The sequence below is a fragment of the Fundulus heteroclitus genome, chromosome 7 (assembly GCF_011125445.2).
Source record: "Fundulus heteroclitus isolate FHET01 chromosome 7, MU-UCD_Fhet_4.1, whole genome shotgun sequence".
In the NCBI taxonomy this organism is placed as follows: domain Eukaryota; kingdom Metazoa; phylum Chordata; class Actinopteri; order Cyprinodontiformes; family Fundulidae; genus Fundulus; species Fundulus heteroclitus.
Window position 1 is genome coordinate 34,145,183 of NC_046367.1, and position 19,379 is coordinate 34,164,561.

At 39.3% G+C, this 19,379-nt stretch overlaps 1 protein-coding gene across 1 annotated transcript; it reads right to left on the minus strand.

Moving 5' to 3' along the window:
* Positions 1-1,715: 1,715 nt before the first annotated feature.
* pnkd (PNKD metallo-beta-lactamase domain containing) lies at positions 1,716-13,712 on the minus strand. Its single transcript, XM_012854575.3, has 9 exons — positions 13,501-13,712; positions 13,125-13,240; positions 11,994-12,106; positions 11,142-11,200; positions 10,877-10,969; positions 10,409-10,572; positions 8,231-8,317; positions 7,060-7,175; positions 1,716-5,088 (listed from the first exon to the last, which is right to left on the minus strand). Exons 1-9 carry the CDS (start codon positions 13,695-13,697, stop codon positions 4,915-4,917), a joined length of 1,119 nt encoding a protein of 372 aa, XP_012710029.2. The 5' UTR covers positions 13,698-13,712; the 3' UTR covers positions 1,716-4,914.
* Positions 13,713-19,379: the final 5,667 nt, after the last annotated feature.

The following is a 19,379-nucleotide window of genomic DNA, read 5'->3' on the forward strand; positions in this document are numbered from 1 at the left end:
GTGGGGCCACTGGTGTAAGTCTCTGATCAAACCATTAGAAACCGTGTTCTAATGGTCTTAGGCAGTTTATGAACTGTGTTGCTTGACTGGTATTTGCCACAGGACACCAGAATTGGCAGGTTTCGGTTCACAGATGACAGAGAATTCACTCTGAGCTCATGTTGCAGACATGGGAGAGTCTGGAGAAGCCGCGATGCAGGTGGTGCTGCCTACAACACTGTTCGGTATGATCGGTTTAATGGTGGGCCAGTGTTGGTCTGGGGAGGCAAATCTATAGAGGCACTCACAGACCTGAACAGGGTCAACAATGACACCCATAGGTATCGGGATGAAATCCTTAGACCCATTGTTAGACCCTTCGCTGGTGCAGTGGGTCCTGGGTTCCTCCTGGTGCATGATAATGCCCGGCCTCATGTGGCAACGGTACGCAGTGGTGCCACCAACTTGCAACACTGACAGTAGCTCATTGATACCCTGGTCAGGATCTGGGAGGAGATACTCCAGGACACTGTATATAATCTTATAAGGAGCATGCCCAACGTTGTCAGACATGCATACAAGAACCTGGGAGCTACACTTACTACAAAGTACCATTTTGAGTTGCTGCAATGACATTTCAGCAAATTGGACCAGCCTGCCACCTCAGTTCATCAGTTGCACTTTCTGTGACTACAGATTAAGCCCTCAGTGGGTTGATTATTTTGACAAAACCTCCTGTTAATAACACATTACTCTTTCCATGTCAGTTTGGACAGCAGCATGATTTTTTCCCCCCAAATTTAAATCTGATGCGTTTTCAAAGTGTTCCTTTCATTTTTTAACCTCTTTATTTCCCATAGGTGATGCTCCATAATCAAAAAGCTCAATGTTATTTGTTTTCATGATCTCAATACCTGTAATGCTTACAAAACTTCTATTTGAATGTCATCCATAAACATCAATATTAATATGATGAAATTTGAATGGAAATCTTTTTATTCACTGAAATCATTTAATTTACAGCTTTGAATGTGAAAAAGCTTCAGTTATGAGAAACCAATATAAGTCCAAAGTGATAGTTTATTGTCATAATTGACCCTGAAAAGACGATTCGCTAAAAAAAGAAAGAATAGATTTTTTTAACCTTATATATCTGACATAATAAATCCTTCTTATTGGCTGATCAGCCCCTCATGACATTTTCCACCCTAGAAGCATGAGCTCCTGGTGAGCTGTTAAGATCTGAGAACCTCAGAAACAGGACAAACCAGAACCCAGCAGACTTGCTTGACTGGGTCAAAGAAGACTGGCTAACCTGTCAAATAGTTTACATTAAATATTTCAGTTTACATTTTAATTCTATAATACACAACATCCTGATTTTCCTCCTAAATTATGCAATTACACATGCAGAATTCACTCAGCATTATAGGATAAACCATGAATAAAAAAATGTGGATGTTTGTACATTAATTATAGATGTATAAAAGTCACTGTTGAGAGCTACTTTCATCTTTTTGATACGCTGTTATTTCTACAGGCGTATATGCATTCATTTCAACATCCCTTATATTATATATTCAGGATTAATATAATAAAAACCAATTTATTTTCAAACCAAGAAATATTAACAGCTCATTACTGACTAAGCTTAAAAACATATCTAATTGGTGTGACATATAAGCCCCAAATTCACAGATCTTCACAACATAAAAAAAAACACTATCAGAAAAAAAAAACAATAAAAACATTTATTGAATATTTTTCACAGATTTGATAAAGTTTGACCATAGTAAATCAAAAATATTGTGCTAACAGTGAGTTTGATCCAAAAATATTCTTTACTAGCAGATGTCAGTTCTTGTCACAGCATAATAAATGCCTTAGGTTATTTTATATTCAGGGTGGAATGGGACACGTGAGCCAAAGTTAGGTACATGCCTCCGTTTTTGGCTCAGTTTGATTCAGATAAGGTACAAAAGAATTATGCAAATTCCTCGGATTTGTTTTGACTCACTCTGAACATAAAATAACCTTCACAGAAACAAAGACAGGAAAAATAAATCAGCCCTGGCAGTAAGGGGCTCCAAGGTAGCAGGCAAATCCAATCTAGAATAAAAATAAAAAATATATAATAATGAAAAAAAAAAATGCTATTCAAAAATGCTTGTTTTGTTTTGACTGATTTGGTCTCATCTTCATGCAAAATACAAGGCAGTACAGAACACAATAACTTGTAATGCAAAAGTACAACATAACCAGATAATACAATGTAAATTGTTATTCAAGTGTCACAAAACTGAACAAAAGATGGCGCTGTTCCAGAACCTATAGATGTTTCCTTTGGAGTCCGTTGGTTCCTGCCTGGTGGCGTACGTAATGAGAAAGATGCCTAAGATCAACGACTTGAATACACAAACAGCTTGTTATCAGCGTTTCATTGGGACTTTGAGCTAGCCATATAACGATGCTCTCAATCCACTGTAGACATATCACCTGGAAAACTCTAATTCTGGGTTCTGCTCATTTAAAATGTTAGGAGCCTGGCCTTTACCTTGTATGTTATTAAATATTATTATTAGAGTACACTAGTAAACTAATACCAATATATCATTTTATCTGACTGCATATAGCTGCAAATAACATCTGTACCGTGATAGTTCAGTACCCATACATTTACCATTTCACTCCTATTTATTAAGATGAATTCGGCTTCCACGTTTTTAAACGTGATAAATAAAAAAAAACACTCGTTCCCTCAATGTTGTTTCATCTTTCAAAGTGAAAAACGGATCACAAAACTGTGTTGTTAAAATTGCCTGAAACCTTTTGCTGCAAAACATCCATGTCTAAAAGTTACTTAGCCACCAAGTGTGAATGCAGCGATCTTCATATTAAATGCAGACTCAGTTATCACAGGCAGATTTCCCTTCAATAATAGTTCAATAAAGTTACAGAATTGACATCCCAATACCTTCATAGGATTTTAGATCACAGCCATGAAGTGAAGCATTTTAAGATTTAAAGGGGACATATCATGCTTTTCCGGTCTTCCTTTTCACATTTAGACCATTCAGCCTGTGGTCTATATCAAGGGGAACTGCAATGCTTTGCTGTGAATTCCTTGTTAATCTACTCCCCTTTATTACCTGTTTTAAGGTGCATCTCTTTTTAGTGAAGTCTCTTTAAATTTAAAGGAGGCATTCATACCCCGCTGCCCTCCACGTCGCAGAGCATTCCACTCCACCCCGAACGGCTTGAAAAATATGAACCAAAATTAATATAATGATATCTACGAACCTCCTGGACAGATTATATTCAAATTATCTGCACTCCTAGAGACTCCAAGTACACAACAAAATGTATTCAAGGGCTAAAAACGTGGATTTTACATGATATGTCCCCCTTGAGATATTAAACTTTTTAAGAAGTGGGAAAGGGGCAAATACTTTAAAAAAAAAAAAACAGTGTTTTACCTGTAGTTGACAGCAATCTGAGTTATGAGAGATCAGATGATCAAGGTGGGGAAATGTCATTAGTATACAAGCCAAGACACACAAAGTATTTAGACAACTGGTAAAAGAAAATTACTAAAGAACTGAGCAAACACTAATGCATGCTCCACATTTATTAGGACCCCTGGTAATGATGGATACGAAATCTGGAGACAATTCCCTCTTGTGTTATTCAATCCATCTTTAGTAAAAAAGCAAAGACCAATAGAACCAATAAAATGCCAAATTAATAAAATAAAAGAATACCTGAGCATAAAACAGGCATACAAAAACAAAAGATCAACATTAAACCAATGGCCTACTAAGTATTAAAGGCCAGAGGGAAAAGATGTGTTTTTAAAAGAGGCCAGGGAGGATGTCTGCCTAATTATCCAGAGTTTAGGATGAGCCATTTATTTTATGCTGAACTCCACATTTGTGGAAGGTGCTATGTATTACGGATTTTCACATCACATCCCTTAAACACATGAATACTGAATACAGGTGCTTTACTTCATACAGAGGTCTGATTATAATAAATACCCTTAACAAAGTCCCAGTTTTAGTAGCTTAAAGCGTAGGCCATTTGTCCGTTGGGAGATTGCTGCCTACTGCAGATAAGACACTGACGACTTCAAAGTAATCCACACATTCCCACTTAAAAAAAAACAAAAACAGAAAAATAAACAGGATGAAAACCTTCACTAATGAACACACACACAAAAAAAAGCATTGACAAGAAAATAGTGTTATTTTTTTTCTTTGGCTCAAATCAAACTGGGAAAAAATCCCAACGATCACCATAAAGGGTGAAGCACAAACAGAAATCGGCCTTTCGTGGAATTTGCCGAGTGAAATGCCCCATCACCTTTGAAGCTTAAGTTACGAAACATTCAAAACCACCCACTTCAATCCAAAAACATTTTAAGTTAGGGAAATGAACTGTTCTTAAGCAAGACAGTACATGTTAAACAAGACCTGTTAATGAAACCTGTGAATTATATATCAGCAGCAAAACGTCTGAGGAGCTGCAACTAGAGAGCAAACAATTCAGTACCTTACAGGTTAAAGTCATTACGGTGCCCATAACAGGAACCGGATTGTACCTACTTGTAAAATATCCAAACATCAGTCATGCAGGTCTACATTATGTGTATGACATTATGCGATAAATGTGCAATGCTCTGAACATGAGCAAATTTATCATTGAACTACAGCCCCTGGAGAGAAAATAGGACTATTATGTGCTACGGTATAATTAAATAAAGAAGGTGTACTTAACAGCCTTTGGTCACAGATTCAGCTCAAATTGTCCTAATGCCCGTTCATGAAATTTTCAAAATCAGTCTTATCAGGACATCTTAAAGAAAATCGCTGATGCCCACCGACCGTCTGGTGCAGACCAGCTCTTTCCTCCGCTTTTTAGTGCAGTCCTGCTCTACTACCTCCTGTTGTAGAGGTCTTTGCACTTTCTTAGCTCCTCCAGCACCCTCGCCCTAAACTGGGTCCAGTCTTCGTCCTGGAACTGGTGGACGCCCAGGGCCTGGTGGAGCTCCGCAGAGTGGCTGCGTAGGAAAGGGTTGTACTGCTTCTCCTCCCCGACGGTGGAGGGGCTCTGGCAATAAAGAGGATGACAAAAACAACTCCGTCTCAGACAGCGCCAATCACTTTGTTCACATTGGCAGAAGGGGGAATAAACGCAGCGAGGGATTTCCGCAGCTCGGAAATCAGCACAGATTTGGGTTTGTGAAAGTCTGACCCAGTTGGAATATTACATTCTGTATTCATGAATCTTTGCAGCTCAAATCTTGGACCCCGAAGCGACTCAAATATGTAGGTGAACAACATCCAACCAGGGTATGGAAAAAGACAAGATGAACAACCATATATTAATTTACCGGAATTCATTCGGGTTTACGGTGTCCTGCAAATCTTATCACAACCCTTGAACTTTCCCAAACTGCGTAACGTTACAGCCACAACGTTCAGTGCGTTTTATTAGGATTCGTTTTGCTTTATTGTGGAATGAGAGGAAAACAATACATGCAAGCTTTTCTTGGTTTTGAAGTTTATTCCAACTTGCTTTTATTGTCTTTTTATTTTCCTATGTTTTAAGCGCTTTGCAGTGTCTGTGTACTGAAATGTGCTATGCAAATAAATTTGCCTTGCCTTCAAATCGTTTTCCAAATCAACTTTGAGAAGTGTAGCATGAATTTATTTTTAGCCTCCTTTACTTTGCTGCCCCTAAATGAGTTAATCGGCAGCTTTGAACCGTAACGTTTTACACAGCAGACATGCAACTGCATGAAAATCAGCCATAAACAGAAAACACGAACCGGGCCTGGATTTCCTTAGGCTGCTTCAGTGTCAGCGTCCTGGCCCAGTTCATACTGGTTCCCCATCACACTGCCATGGCTTAGTGGGGACACATGGATACGCTGGAGTCTATGCTAATCTTATTAGTAACACCTGGCCTTTCCCTTCCAAGACAAGCCAAAATGTCTGTCTGAAGTCAGATGTGGCTTCCTTTTCCAAGAAAATTCCCGAATCATGAGCCAATGCCACCTGGAACGGAGTACATTACTATCAAGCTGCATAAAGCTGCACTTTTTTGGGATTAAAAATAGATGGAAACGGTCCTATGATACCAGGAACCTGCTATAAAATAGTAGGGGGTTTCATGAATAGGAAAGTAATGGGCCACTTAGCTTTCTCACAATGTCACCCTTAATTAAAAGTATTCATGCCTGTCTTCAGTTACATCTCCCCCTGTGCAGAGAATTTGGCCATTTTATATAGCAAGCCTTACAAAAGAATTCACACTCCTCGAATTCCTGTTTTTATACATTTTTGTCACATTACAACTAAAAGCTTCAATATATTTGACCAAGTTTTCTTTATGAAAACTCGTGCACAGCCTCCCTTTACTCTGATGGCACCTAATTAATGTTTAATTTATTCTCAGAATAAGCACAACATAAAAATATACAATATAATATTGTAAAAATACAATAACTGCATCATCAGCATATTTACGGATTGGAAAATTAATAATAATTATATTATTATTGTTATTAAATAACAAAAATAGATACACACACACGTTTACTTAGTTTTTTCAACCCGCAAATGTGCTGATGACGGTATTTTGCAGAGACACGTCCACCTTTCTGACTTTAAAGAGAAAGGAAATAATACTGAGCACAGCTGATCAAATGCGCAAAAGTTCGAGAGGTAGAGACACTTTAGCAAACACGCTGTACTTTGGTAATGAAAGTTGACAAAACTCCGGGAGGTAAAAAACCGGTGGAACAGCCTCTGCAGTCATGTCGTATTGATAAGAGGTAAAAAGCAATCTAAATTCCAGGTAAGCCCTGAACTGAGAGCCTTTGCCTGGCTGCAGAGTGCATCACAGATGAAGCTCGCCGCTGAGCCTGGAGGGAGGGGGCTGGGGGGACGCAGTCAAGGCTTTGGCAGCGTGTAAACTGTACGCGGCCGATAAGCCTTGTTTCCCGGGCGCAGGACAACACGAGCGCTTTCTGGGAAGGCATGCTTGGGAAGCACAATGGCAAAATATCATTCTTACTGAACAAAGCTTCTGGCCTCGTTGCTGCAGCACCCACTGATATTTGCTCTCCCTGGCAGCGTTGCGTGGCTCGACCTCAGCAGCAAACAGCAGGTTGTCCTCTGCATACTCATGACCTGTGGGGTTGTCAGAGGACGCAAAAAAAATAACAAAATTCAGCTTACATGTAAACTAGTCTTAAAAGCATTTAGCCCTTGGAGGATTGACACTGTAGAGACACGCTGCAGTACACATCGAAAACTAGCAAACACACCTTTACAGTGCTCTGAAAAACTATTTTCCACTGTATGGATTTCTTCTGTTTTCCTTTTTTATGGTCACACTTCAGTTTCAAACAGAATGTAGTCGTCCAACCTTGGTTTCATCATTAGGGAGTAAGTGGCTGGCAACAACAAGCCTTCGCAATAACCGGACTAGACAAAAACCGTGCTTTTATTAGTGTAGCTCAACTGGTTTAGGTGTAAAATCAGGGCAAACTGCTTTAACAATCAGGTCTGAATGATGTCAATGAATCTAATGGAATAACTTAACGGCGTTACTTTAATCGGATTAAGTTACGACCGTGTTCCTACACGATATTCCGCACTTCTCAAGCCTTTACCTTCATTTTAAAAGGAAGGATGAAAGGAACAGAAGGTAAGAAGGTAGGAAAGACTCAAGAAGAAAGGACGGACAAAAGGAAGGAAAGGAAGGAGACAAAGAAAGACAGAAGGAACCATAGTAGGGTGGAAAACAAGGGAGAACAGACGAAAAGAATGAAGAAAGGATACAAGGAAGGAAGCAGAAAGGACACAAGGATAGAAAGACAGAAGGAAGGAAAGACAAGAGGGGAAAGCATGGCACAAGCCAGAAAGGAAAGAAAAAAGGAAAACTGGGAGGGAAGACAAAAGGAAAACAGGAAAGGAAAAAAAGAACAACAAGAGGAAAGAAGAATGGAAGACCACAAGAGGAAAGGGAGGCCTCAGTTGAGGAAGGAGGGAAAGAAAGGCATGACGCCAGGAAGAGAAGAAGAAAGAAAGAACACAAGAAAGAAAGGAAAATAAAATGAAATTCCACACCTTTTTAAGACTATGTAGTAACTAAGTTACTACAGTTTAACATCTTATGTGTGTGTGTGTGTGTGTGTGTGTGTGGGATCTTCTCTGTCTGACACCTGCACAGATGTACATACCTGGCCATAGTAAGGTATCATCACTTAAGGAAACAACAGTGTCCAGCGATGAGAGCATCGTCGTGGCGCTGCCCTCAAACATTCTGCCTGAAAACATTAAGTTCAGATCATCATGTTACAGTAAATACGGGATCTTTATCCAGATACATAAATGATCCTACTCATAAAAAGACAGTAGATCATTTAGTTAAAAAAAAAGATTCTATTTTAATTAATTACACCACTGGCCTATATCCAGCTGACCTAAATTATTGTGAAACTGCTGTTTTCTTTTTTTAGCATTACACAGTCTTCCCCATTCTTCTTTGACCCATGTACCAACTTGTTGAGCACAAGTACAAAAAATAATGATGAGCATCACCTAAAGGCAAAAAGGCTGGAAGAATCTGTCCTTACAACAAATACAAGAAGCTTGGAGAAAAAAAAAGACAGTCTTCAACTCTTTTATGAGTGCAAACAGAGTTCGCCTCGAGCACGTACGGACCTCCACAGAGTGAACTACACCCGAGTATGTGGGGGTCGTTACATGAATGCACTTCTAGTTTAGACATTACAGTCAGGCAGTCTTGTAGCCAGCTCAGGGGTCCTATCAGGTAGTGACACAGTGTACCGTAATGCTCAGAATATCCATTGAGTGGACCGGCTTCGTAGCTCATCAAAGTCGTACTTACACATTTTAACAGATTTTTGAGCGCATTGTACCACGTAAAATCGGTCAGTAAGCACAATGGTAATCATATATAAGGAGCATCGGATTATAAGAGGCACCATAAATTTTTGGGTCTATTGGAGCCTGGTTTGTCACAGTCCCAGTCGTTTTAAAGTTTCTAACTATTGCTCTGACTTAGGGCTGGACGATAGTTCAAACAACAATGTGTATCGATCGATAGACGTGTGGTTTAACAGAAAAACAATATAAAGTTCAATAGAAGAACAGTTTTTCCTTCCTTTTGCATTCTAACCTATCATGTGGGTTAATACTACAGTCATTACATCCTCCTAATCAATCACAAAGGAAGACCCAGGAACTCTCCATCACCAAGCTTCAAAGAGTTCAGAGAGCATGTTTTACCGTTTTGGTAAAAACTTGGTTCAATAAAGGGTTTTGTTTGAATTCAGTGACCTAAAAATAGGTCAATAAGCAACAGCATAAAATGGCCAGGGCTGCACTTAAAATATATGTTTTTTTTTTGATAATTGTCGAACTCGATCAATCTAATTTCTATTTTATCAATATGCTTTTTTTCTATATCGTCCAAGCCTACTCTGACTGTAAATATGGACAAGTTTAGATGAATGCCTATTTCTTGTTGCCAACTCCTGACTTATAAAGATTAACACGTTGGACACTCTTCCAAACAGAAAAGACTGACAGAAATGGACCATTGTACCGCAGGGGAACAGCACGCAAATTAAACATTTCTAGACTCTCCGGGGTAGTTTATAAGTAAAGTATATATAAAAATAATTAATTAGTCAGTTACATTTCAACAACATTTCTCAAACAAAGATTCAATCTAGGACTTTTTTTTTTGTATTTTTCATTTATTTTCAAAAATCCAATACTAAAGCTCATGATGGATGGATGGATGGATGGATGGATGGATGGATGGATGGATGGATGGATGGATGGATGGAAGCCAGCAAGCAAGGAAGGACAGACAACACAAAAACTACATGAAGGCAGGCAGAAGAAAAGGGAAGGAAAGAAGGAAAGGACATAAGGAAGAAAAGACCAGAAGGGAGAAAGGACGAGGAGAGGAAAGAAAGAAACTATACAAATGAGGAAAGACTGAAGGAAAACAGCATTTATGCAAAGGGATAGGACATAAAGTTTGGAAATACAAATTTTTTTTTTCCCATACTTATATCATCTTGTTCGATATTTATCAAGACAAAAAATTTATTGAATTTTAGACTTTTCTAGACTAAGTAGAAACCCTGCTTAAAATAATAAACAATTACATCTTAATGTCTGATTTTTATCCCACAAAAGAAAAATACTTAAACCAAAGTTGTTCAATGGGAGCATTTGTTAAGGCCTGCATTAAAATTCAATTTTATTTATATAGCGCCAATTCATGATACATGTCATCTCAAGGCACTTTCCATACGCATCTATTTTAAGGCTTTACATCAAAACCACCAAAGATTACTGAAAAAAGATGTGTGACTGACCGCATCCTGAGAGGAACACCAGATCACCAGAGAAGAGGCTGGGAGGGGCGTCGACAGCCTGGCCATCCAGGAGGTAGATCATGTGACCCACGGTGTGTCCAGGAGTGAACAGGGCCCTAAAGTGCATCCGACCCACTCTTACTGAGTCTCTGTGTGACAGGGGGCTGGAAAGAAAAAATAATAAAGAAATCCACCTGAACTCAGCAATCATCATGAACATGCTGAAATGTGATAAATAAGAATACAAATGTAAAAACTGGTAAAAGGAAAAGAAAAAAAAAAAGAAAAACCTCCCAGCATGACCTACTATTCCAAATCAACCCCTGCGGGACAAACAACGACAGATTATTGCTGCTTGATAATTTAGTGTGAAGTCAGCTGCTGACAGAGGGAACAAGACGGGACTCATCAGAGTAAAAAGGCAAACTGTGAGCGTCTGCGTGCTGGCCTGCGTGGGCTGGGACTTACTGCGTGAGGCCAGGAATGTTATCAGCTGCGCTTCCATACACATGACAGGAGCTGTGGAGTCTTTTCAGAGCCTTGTTGCCCCCGCTGTGGTCCCTAAAAAGCAGAGGGAAAACAGCCGGGGCGGACACATTTGAGATCCATTATTTCATCTAGATGTTTGTTTTTTTTGTTCAAAGTAAGCTTTAAACTCTGGGGTTGTAATAACATTTCTTAAACAGAAGATAAACTCCAATGCTTTCCATAATTTGAATAACCTTATACTCACCAGTGCTTGTGTGTACACAGTATAGCTTCCAACATTACTCCCTCTTCCTCAAGCACCGCCTGAGGAGTTAAAATGAAGCTATTAGACCTTTAATCATAACACATAGGCGAGGCAAATTTATTTGCATAGCACATTTCAGTACAAAGACAATGCAAAGCGGTTTACATGATTAAGACATAGGAAAATAAAACAGAATAAAAGCAAGTTGGAATAAAATGTAGAAACAAAATAAAACATGGGAAAATAGAAATTGAAAGCAAATATTAAAAACAGTTGGACTACAAAGTTGAACTAATGATGTTTCAGAATGTAATTTAAACTTAAAACTTCAGTCAGTGTTCTGTATTTGTGAATCCTATTGTGTTTGCTTTAAGGATTGAATATAATTCATTATTTCTATAGACTTTTATTCACTAAAACCGTTTAACTAGAACAGTCGAAGGCAATCCTAAACAAATGTGTGTTTACATAGCAGAAGATATACATTTTACAGATTGCACTGACAGGACGTGCTCATTTGTTAAAGTTCAGCTGCACCAGTGCAATTTAAATGCATTTCAGATATGAGAAAAGCTGTGAAAAGCGAATGGGGAGTTAACCGGCAGGCAATTATCTGCTCCCGTGCCCGCATTTGCTTTTCATTTTAACAAAGAGTGCCACTGCACGCAGGTTCGTGAGCGGCAACTAACAACAAGCAAACATTTCGTCATGCCAGCTCATTTGGACATTTTACCAGGAAGCTGACAGCATAGATTTCCCACTGTGTTTTTATTTTATTTTAATTTTTTAATACATCCCCAGCCGTCAAAAACCCCTCTGTATTAACAACAGAATGCCAGCCGAGGCGTTCACCTGAACCGTTTGAGGGTCTGCCGGGTCTACAGCAACGGCCACACTGGAGGCCATGTCGATTATAAGGTAGCTGTAGTTGTCAGACAGCACTGAGATGGGAATTATCTTTATACCTGTGGACGGAAAACAAGAAGACCGATTAAGGAAGCACACGCTATAAACATATGGTAATCGTCACAACTTCCCTAAGAGCCTTGCAGAAGTATTTGTTACGGTTAAACCGTTTCCTTCCTGCAAACACAAGTTTCAGTGTATTTCACTGTGATCGGATGATTGTGAAGTAAAGAAAAAATTATAGCGCGAGATGTTTCCTGGGCTGGTTTTGTTGCAGTATTCCCCAGTATTTAGCTCCATCCACCTTCGACCAACATCCCTACCCCTGCTAAACAAAAACCGTGTCTTATGAGCACCGTCACGTCTTCCACCACACGGAAACATTCCCGTTGCACCTCCGGCTGTATGTTTAGGGCCATTGTTCTGCTGGGCGGTGAAACGTCCAACCCAGTCTCAATCATTTTACAGCCTCCAAAGAGGTTTTCTTTATTAATCGCCCTACATTTATCTTCCTCCATGTTTGCATAGATTCTGACCCGATTCCCTGCCCGGGCTAAAGAAAAGCTTTTGTTTAATTTGCCAAAAGGTTTCGGCTTAGGTTTCATCTGACCAGCGTGTCTTCTTCCACCCAAGATTAAAGACCTCTTATGACTTTCTTTCAACAATCGGCTCTTGCTGCCACTCGTCGCCAATGTGCAGTTTGGCAGTGAAAGTGACAGCAAATATTTATGCCGTCAACAGATTCTCCCACCTGAGCCGACTTGCCCACAGGCCTCTTGGCTGCTGCTGCTGCTGCTCCTCAGCCTGGTCTCTCAGTTCAGCTGGGCGACTATGTCTCAATAGGTTTTAGGATAATGGCAAACGGTGTTCTAATTAGGTGACTTCAGAAGGAAATTATGTCACATGGTTTTATTCAGGGAAGCAGGATGAATACAAACATGCTCTGCTTTTTGAGATCTATACTATATACTATAAAAATCCGTCTTATGTTGGTTTATTATAGAAAATCTCAATAAAATATACTGAACTTGTGGCTGCAGTGTGAGAAAATGAATAGAACCCCTGTGTGCTACGTACCATTGAACTCCATGGGGTGAGTTGTGGAATGCCCAGATGGGTAATTTTCCCTGGCTTTCCTCATTTGCCTCTTGTAGTACATATAACCCAGCCTGGTCCTTGTGTAGAGCGTATATCTGCAAGGAAAACAACAAAAACAGCCTTAGTAGTGAGAAATATTGGGAGATAAACAAGATGTCTGTACATTTAAACGAATTTTAAGACAAAAAAAAAAAACGTTCAACAAGACGATTATCTTGCTCGATTAGCATGTAAACAAAGTTGCAGCCATCCGCATCTTCAAAAGATGCCCCGTCTTGCCACCCATCAGCCACCAAAACAATGAATGTTGCTAAGCTACGCAGGCAGAAAACGGATAAAGCCGAGTTATACTTACGCGATCCGGAACAGCGGCTTCTCAGTGCGAGCCATTATCCTGCTCACCAGCTTCCTGCACAGCGATGATGCGGCGCGCCTGTACCGGACAAGACAGCAGAAGAAGCAGAAGAAGGATGCGGCGAACAGCGACGTTACCGTCCAGTCAGGAAGCGCCATAGCCCGCTGTGCTGCGCCGTCCTCTGAACTCGACGTCATGACGTCACGACGACAACGTGCCCCTGCGGAGTTTGGCTGTCTGACCAAAATAGGCGGAGGAGGAAAACCTGGTAGTGCTAATAATACATTATAAGAAGTTTTGTTTTTACAAAATATCTAATCAGTAAAATATATTGACGTTTCCAGACTAATTACATTTTTCTTTCCTTTCCTGACAAGGAATATGACTTAGACAACTTTATTTGTCATTTTGTATGCACAGAGTGCGTACAGAACAAAATTTTGTTGCATACAGCTTTGTAAATTGCAGTAAAAAGTTAGATTACAGTTTTAGGCGCAGCAGAGATTTAAAAGTAAACATAGATTTAAAATACACTATAAAAACAATTGAAATGTAAACAATGCAGGAGAAGGTCACAGTATACAAACCATTGAATGTGCAGAATTGGGTTGTGCAAGGGCATTTGTGCAATGATGCTTTTTAGGACCAAGAGTTCGGTAGCATTTATAATGCTAGATGGATATGCAATGATGCAAAGTGTGCAAATATGCAAATGTTGTGCAGAGTTTATGGGTTGTAGTTCAGCCGTTCAACAGTCTGATGGCAGCAGGGAAAAAGCTTCTGCAGAACCTGGTGGACCTGCAGTGGATGCTGCGGAACCTCTTCCCAGAGGGCAGCAGGGAGAACAGTCCATGGTGGGGGTGTGAGGGGTCCCTGATGATGTTACGGGCTCGGGACACACATCGCTGAGATTAAATGTCTTTTATGGAGGGAATAATAATAAAGAATCTGTTTTCTTTTCTGTGCTTTTTGTTAGTTTGGTTTTTATATTCCTCCATTTACAGTCTAGACTCTCCCTTGAAAGTCAACATTATGAATAAAAACTGGTAATAGTAGCTGTTAATTTTGTTATAATAATGTAGAAATTCAGTAATGTGAGGCTGAGCTTTCATGGTTCTGACTTTGTAACTCATATTTAATAGAAAACGAAAAATTATCAATTGAAAACTCATTAATACTTCATTAAAATGCTTAGTGGTGGCTTTTTGAACTTGCACATGGCTTTAAATCCCATAATTATGACTACAAAACTCATAAATATGACACTGCAGTTCTTTGCAGTGTTCTTTGAATCTCATATATGACTCAACATTGTTTCATTATAACGATAATTGACAAATACACATCAATATGAAAAATTAATATGACATTCACGCCCATGATAAGTGTATGTGTGAACTTAAAATGAACTGTATAGAATTATCGAACAAAATAATGTTTGGAGAAATGTTTGGAAAAGAGTTATTACAAGTTACAAGAAACTTTAGGGTCATATTTAGTTAATTTTGCAAATATCAATTGTTTTTTTTTAATATATGTGTTTACATTTTAATTCAATTTGAAGTTGAAGTAAACTATAACGTAGCTGTATGTGTACCAGTTGGCTTGCTTTCTCAGAAACAGCAGTGTGAGTTTCAGTAAACATATCCAGTTACACAGAGGACGAGCTGCTGTAATCAGTCATACCTCTGAAGAGAGAGGACGGAGGGCCACTGTGCTCCCATCACAGGCTCAGGCCAAAACAGGTAGGTCACTATTTGTCCCATATTTAGGTGGCTTTATTAATTTAACTCATTCAGACTAAACTATTCCATGATGGGAAATTTTATTTGAACCATGTACTCATATTACCTGCTCTCTTTGTGAAAATAGTAATGGGATACTAGGGTTTTTACATTAAATGATGAATACAGGTTTTAGTTCAATCAATGTCATCATATTACCTGCTATATAATTTAAGACATTTGTATCCTGTCATTTTAGTTCTCCTAAAAAAAGCTTATTTGCAGTTACTTTAAAACTTAAGAATGCTGGCAAGGGGCAGAAATGGCACTTGCAATATTCTAAGGTCTCTTCATTTCCACCTGTTTTACTTTGGAATTAAGTTTAAAGAATTTTTTTGGTTTGTAAAACCAATTAATGATGTTTTAGTAGCCATCATTTTAGATCTTTTCACAAATATTAACATTTTTTACTTGCATTTTTTATCATTCTTTTGTTTTAGAGTTTTATTCACACCTAAATAGTTTGGATTCTCAAACTAAGATTAGTTTCAGAGAAAGGTAATCTGAGTTTTCCTGATTCACAAATAAGAATTAAAGAAAAAAACTGGTATGGAAGGGAGAGTTTCAAGAAGAAAAGCAAGGCTGAACAAAACAAGAGCAGAAACGCCTGTGGAGATATTCAGTGAAACTTCCTGAAGGTGTGCATCCTGTTAAGGTCCAATTCCTCCGGCTCTTATTGGCCATGCACCGCTCTGCTCTGCTCATTTGCGAGTGCTTTTTCAGGGCCAGCCAGGGTTCCCCTGGCTCTGCTGGGGACCAAGGTTAAACCAAGCTGATTCAAGAGGAGTTTTGAGTGAAGTCATGGCGTTTTTTTAGTGATTGGACAAGAGGTGAGGAAAGATGAGAAGGTTTTTTTCAGAGGAAGTCCAGAAAAACTGAAAAGAGATGACAATATTAAGGACCACTATGAACAGAGTGGGTCAAACCAAAAGAGTGTTTTATTATTTACAAACCATGAACCACGCTTGAAGGAGAAAAAAAAGGACACTTCAGCTTTCTCTACCCAGACACACTGCATCAGATCCGTGGATTTATCAAGGCTTTCTCTCATTTTACACTGAAAGCTGTGAAGTGTTGTCTCTGAAGTGTCCATTCATCCATTTCACTGTGGTTAAAACTAATTTTTATTAGCACGTTCTCCTCGCTTTGCCATGACTAAGGCAAAAGATCTCAGATGAAAGGTGTAAACTTTGACTTCCTGAATGAAAACAGCCGAACGAAGGAGCGTTCTGCATTGGTGGCTGCTCTAGGGGAGGTCGGACTCGGCTGAGAGGCCTGAAGCTTCAACACTTTCTCACTCCCTATCTACTCATCATATATTGACGCTCGGTCAGGTTCCCTCAAAGTCACAACATGATGCACGGGGAACCCCCTGCTCGTCATTATTCGGTGTGCGGGGTGCCGTGGTAGAATATTATAGAACATTATGAAAATAATAGTTGAACTTTATTGATCTCACAATGGAGAAATTCACTTCTGCATTTAACCCATCCCCTTGGGGAGCAGTGGGCTGCCACTGTGCGGCGCCTAGGGAGCAGTCTGGGGGACAAGGGTCTTGCTCAGGGACCCAGAGTGGCAGTCTGTGGGAGTTGAACTCAGAACCTCTGGGACCCAAGCATTAGAGCATTGTGGTTAGAGTCTAACCACTAGGCCACCACTCCCCTAGATCTCACAATGGAGAAATTCACTTCTGTATTTATACCATCCCCTCGGGGAGCAGTGGGCTGCCACTGTGTGGGGAGCAATCTGGGGTTAAGGGTCTTGCTCAGGGACCCAGAGTGCAGGCTGTGGGGATCAAACCGGGTACTTGCAACCTTCTCAGAGTGCAAGCACACTGCTCTAACCACTAGGCCACCATACATACTTCCCACTATAAATGTCTAAAATGCATGTAAACACAGTTGTTTTGCTTAAATGTTTAATGTAGGCTGAGCTGCTATAATGTTCTACCCTGCACATTAACATATAACGAGAAGGGGGTTCCCTGTGTGTCAGTTTGTGACTCTGAGGGAACCTGACCAAGCGTCAATGTATGACGAGTAGAGAGTGAGAATCTGTTGAACCTTGCAGGCTAAACGGCTCCGCCACGCCACCTCTGTCTGTCTCTCTCACTCTCAATCACAGTTTCAAAGCAGACGGCGTTCAGATAGGCTATGCCTTATCTTACAAATATTTATCCCGGTGGATTGACTCTGAAAAATCAAAAAAATTATCTGCATATACAGTTATAGAAACACTATTTGTATTTTTCTTTAATTTATGTTTCATTTGCAATGATGGATTTCTTATTGTTTATTATTTCTTGTAGATTTCTGTGAAAAAAAAAGGGGGGGGGGGGGGGAGGTTTCTAGGCTGGTCAAATCACAAAATGGGCGAAGATGAACCGAGTAGGGGGGAGCCGAGTTGGGCAAGCCAAAACGAGTAGGGTTGGTGGACCTGCACCCTTATATCTGGCATAAAACTTAAAACATTAGAAAAAAGTACAAATAAATAAATAGATAAATACTTAAAAGTAATGTCACATTTAAAAACAACATCACACCTGCAGTCAGGGGGGTTTGGTACTGCTTTGCGGCTTCAGGACCCGGACCTTTTGCCATAAATTCTGCTTTTTAGCAGAAAATCCTGAAGGACAATGTTTGGCCATGAGTCCGTGACCTTAAATTTAAGCACACATGGTTCATGCAGCAGGACGCTGATCCAAAGAACACCAGCAAGTGCACTTCTGTATGACTAAGAACATCAAAATAGAGGTTTTGGACAAGTGTCCTAGTCAAAGTCTGGGCTTAAATCCAATTGAGATACAGTGATTTACTCAAAAACTAAAATGGTTAAATTAAAACAGTTTGCAAAAAATTTGTGGGCAGGATTTTCTTTTGACAGTGATGTGAAAGTCTCATTGCCTTTTAACACCCAACGTCCACTATCTCAGCTAAAGGTGGCACAAGCTGCTTTTAGGTTTTGGGGGAATTATTCTCACATAGAACAGGGTTTGGTGCCCCCCCCCCCCCCCCCCAATAAATGAAGTGATAATTTGAAAACTGCGGTTAGTATTTTCTCAAATTATCCATGACTGATAATATGTTTCAAATTACTTTGATTTATTTCCGCTATTTCTGGTTATTCCTTATCACACGGTTTTGTTTCCAGTGGTCTGACTTGACCTGATTGTCAGACAGCAGTCACTTGCCTCGATTTTGTTGCGCTTGACGTTGAAAAAGTCTTCTGGTTGCAGACAATAAATCATCCGTGTTTCTTGATTCGTGTCGAGCACGAGCTGCAGCACTAAAAATCGTGTTAAAAACACGAGAATTAGCGCTGGACATACCTGACACTGCAGACCACTGAATCGTAAAAGCCAGTAAAGATGCCTTAAACTTTCTGCTAAAAATGCTTTGTAAATGTCATGTTTTAACTTGTCAGAATGATAATTCAAGATATTTGAAATACAAAGGCTGTGTAGATTTAAAAACTTCTCAAAATATCTCTAATTCTTTTTGAGATATCTTCAAAGGAATTTTGACTATACAAAAATACAATTCTATGTATCTGTAACATAGTTTTGCCTAGTCATTATTTGCTTTCAAGATGTCTGCAATTCAATTTACACTAATCAAATCTTACTTTGAGATATCTTATAATACATTCAAGATATCTTGAATAACAAGGTAATTTGAGATATCTTTAATTGGAATTATAACTATTCAGAACAAAAACCGAGATATATGAAATTTACCTTATGACTAGCCATAATTTAATTGTTGATTTCTGAAATATACCTTTCAGATAGAAATGTATTGAAGATATCTTTAACTGGAGCCCCCATACAAACTAATGGTACATCTGACGTCATTTGGACTGGTCAGAATGTAATTAGAGACATCTGAAATTAGTATTTTGCCATCTAACAGTGGCAAAGCCAGACATTTTTTCCCTTAAATAACCAAAAAACAGAATGGATTTTATTTAGCAACAAAGCTGCCCTTGACTTCAAAGTTCTGACTGTTAATTTCAGCAATGGTGTCAAAAACCTGGGGGTCATATTGGACATGGGTTTTAAATTTGACAAATCACCTTTGTAGTTCTGTCCCTTTA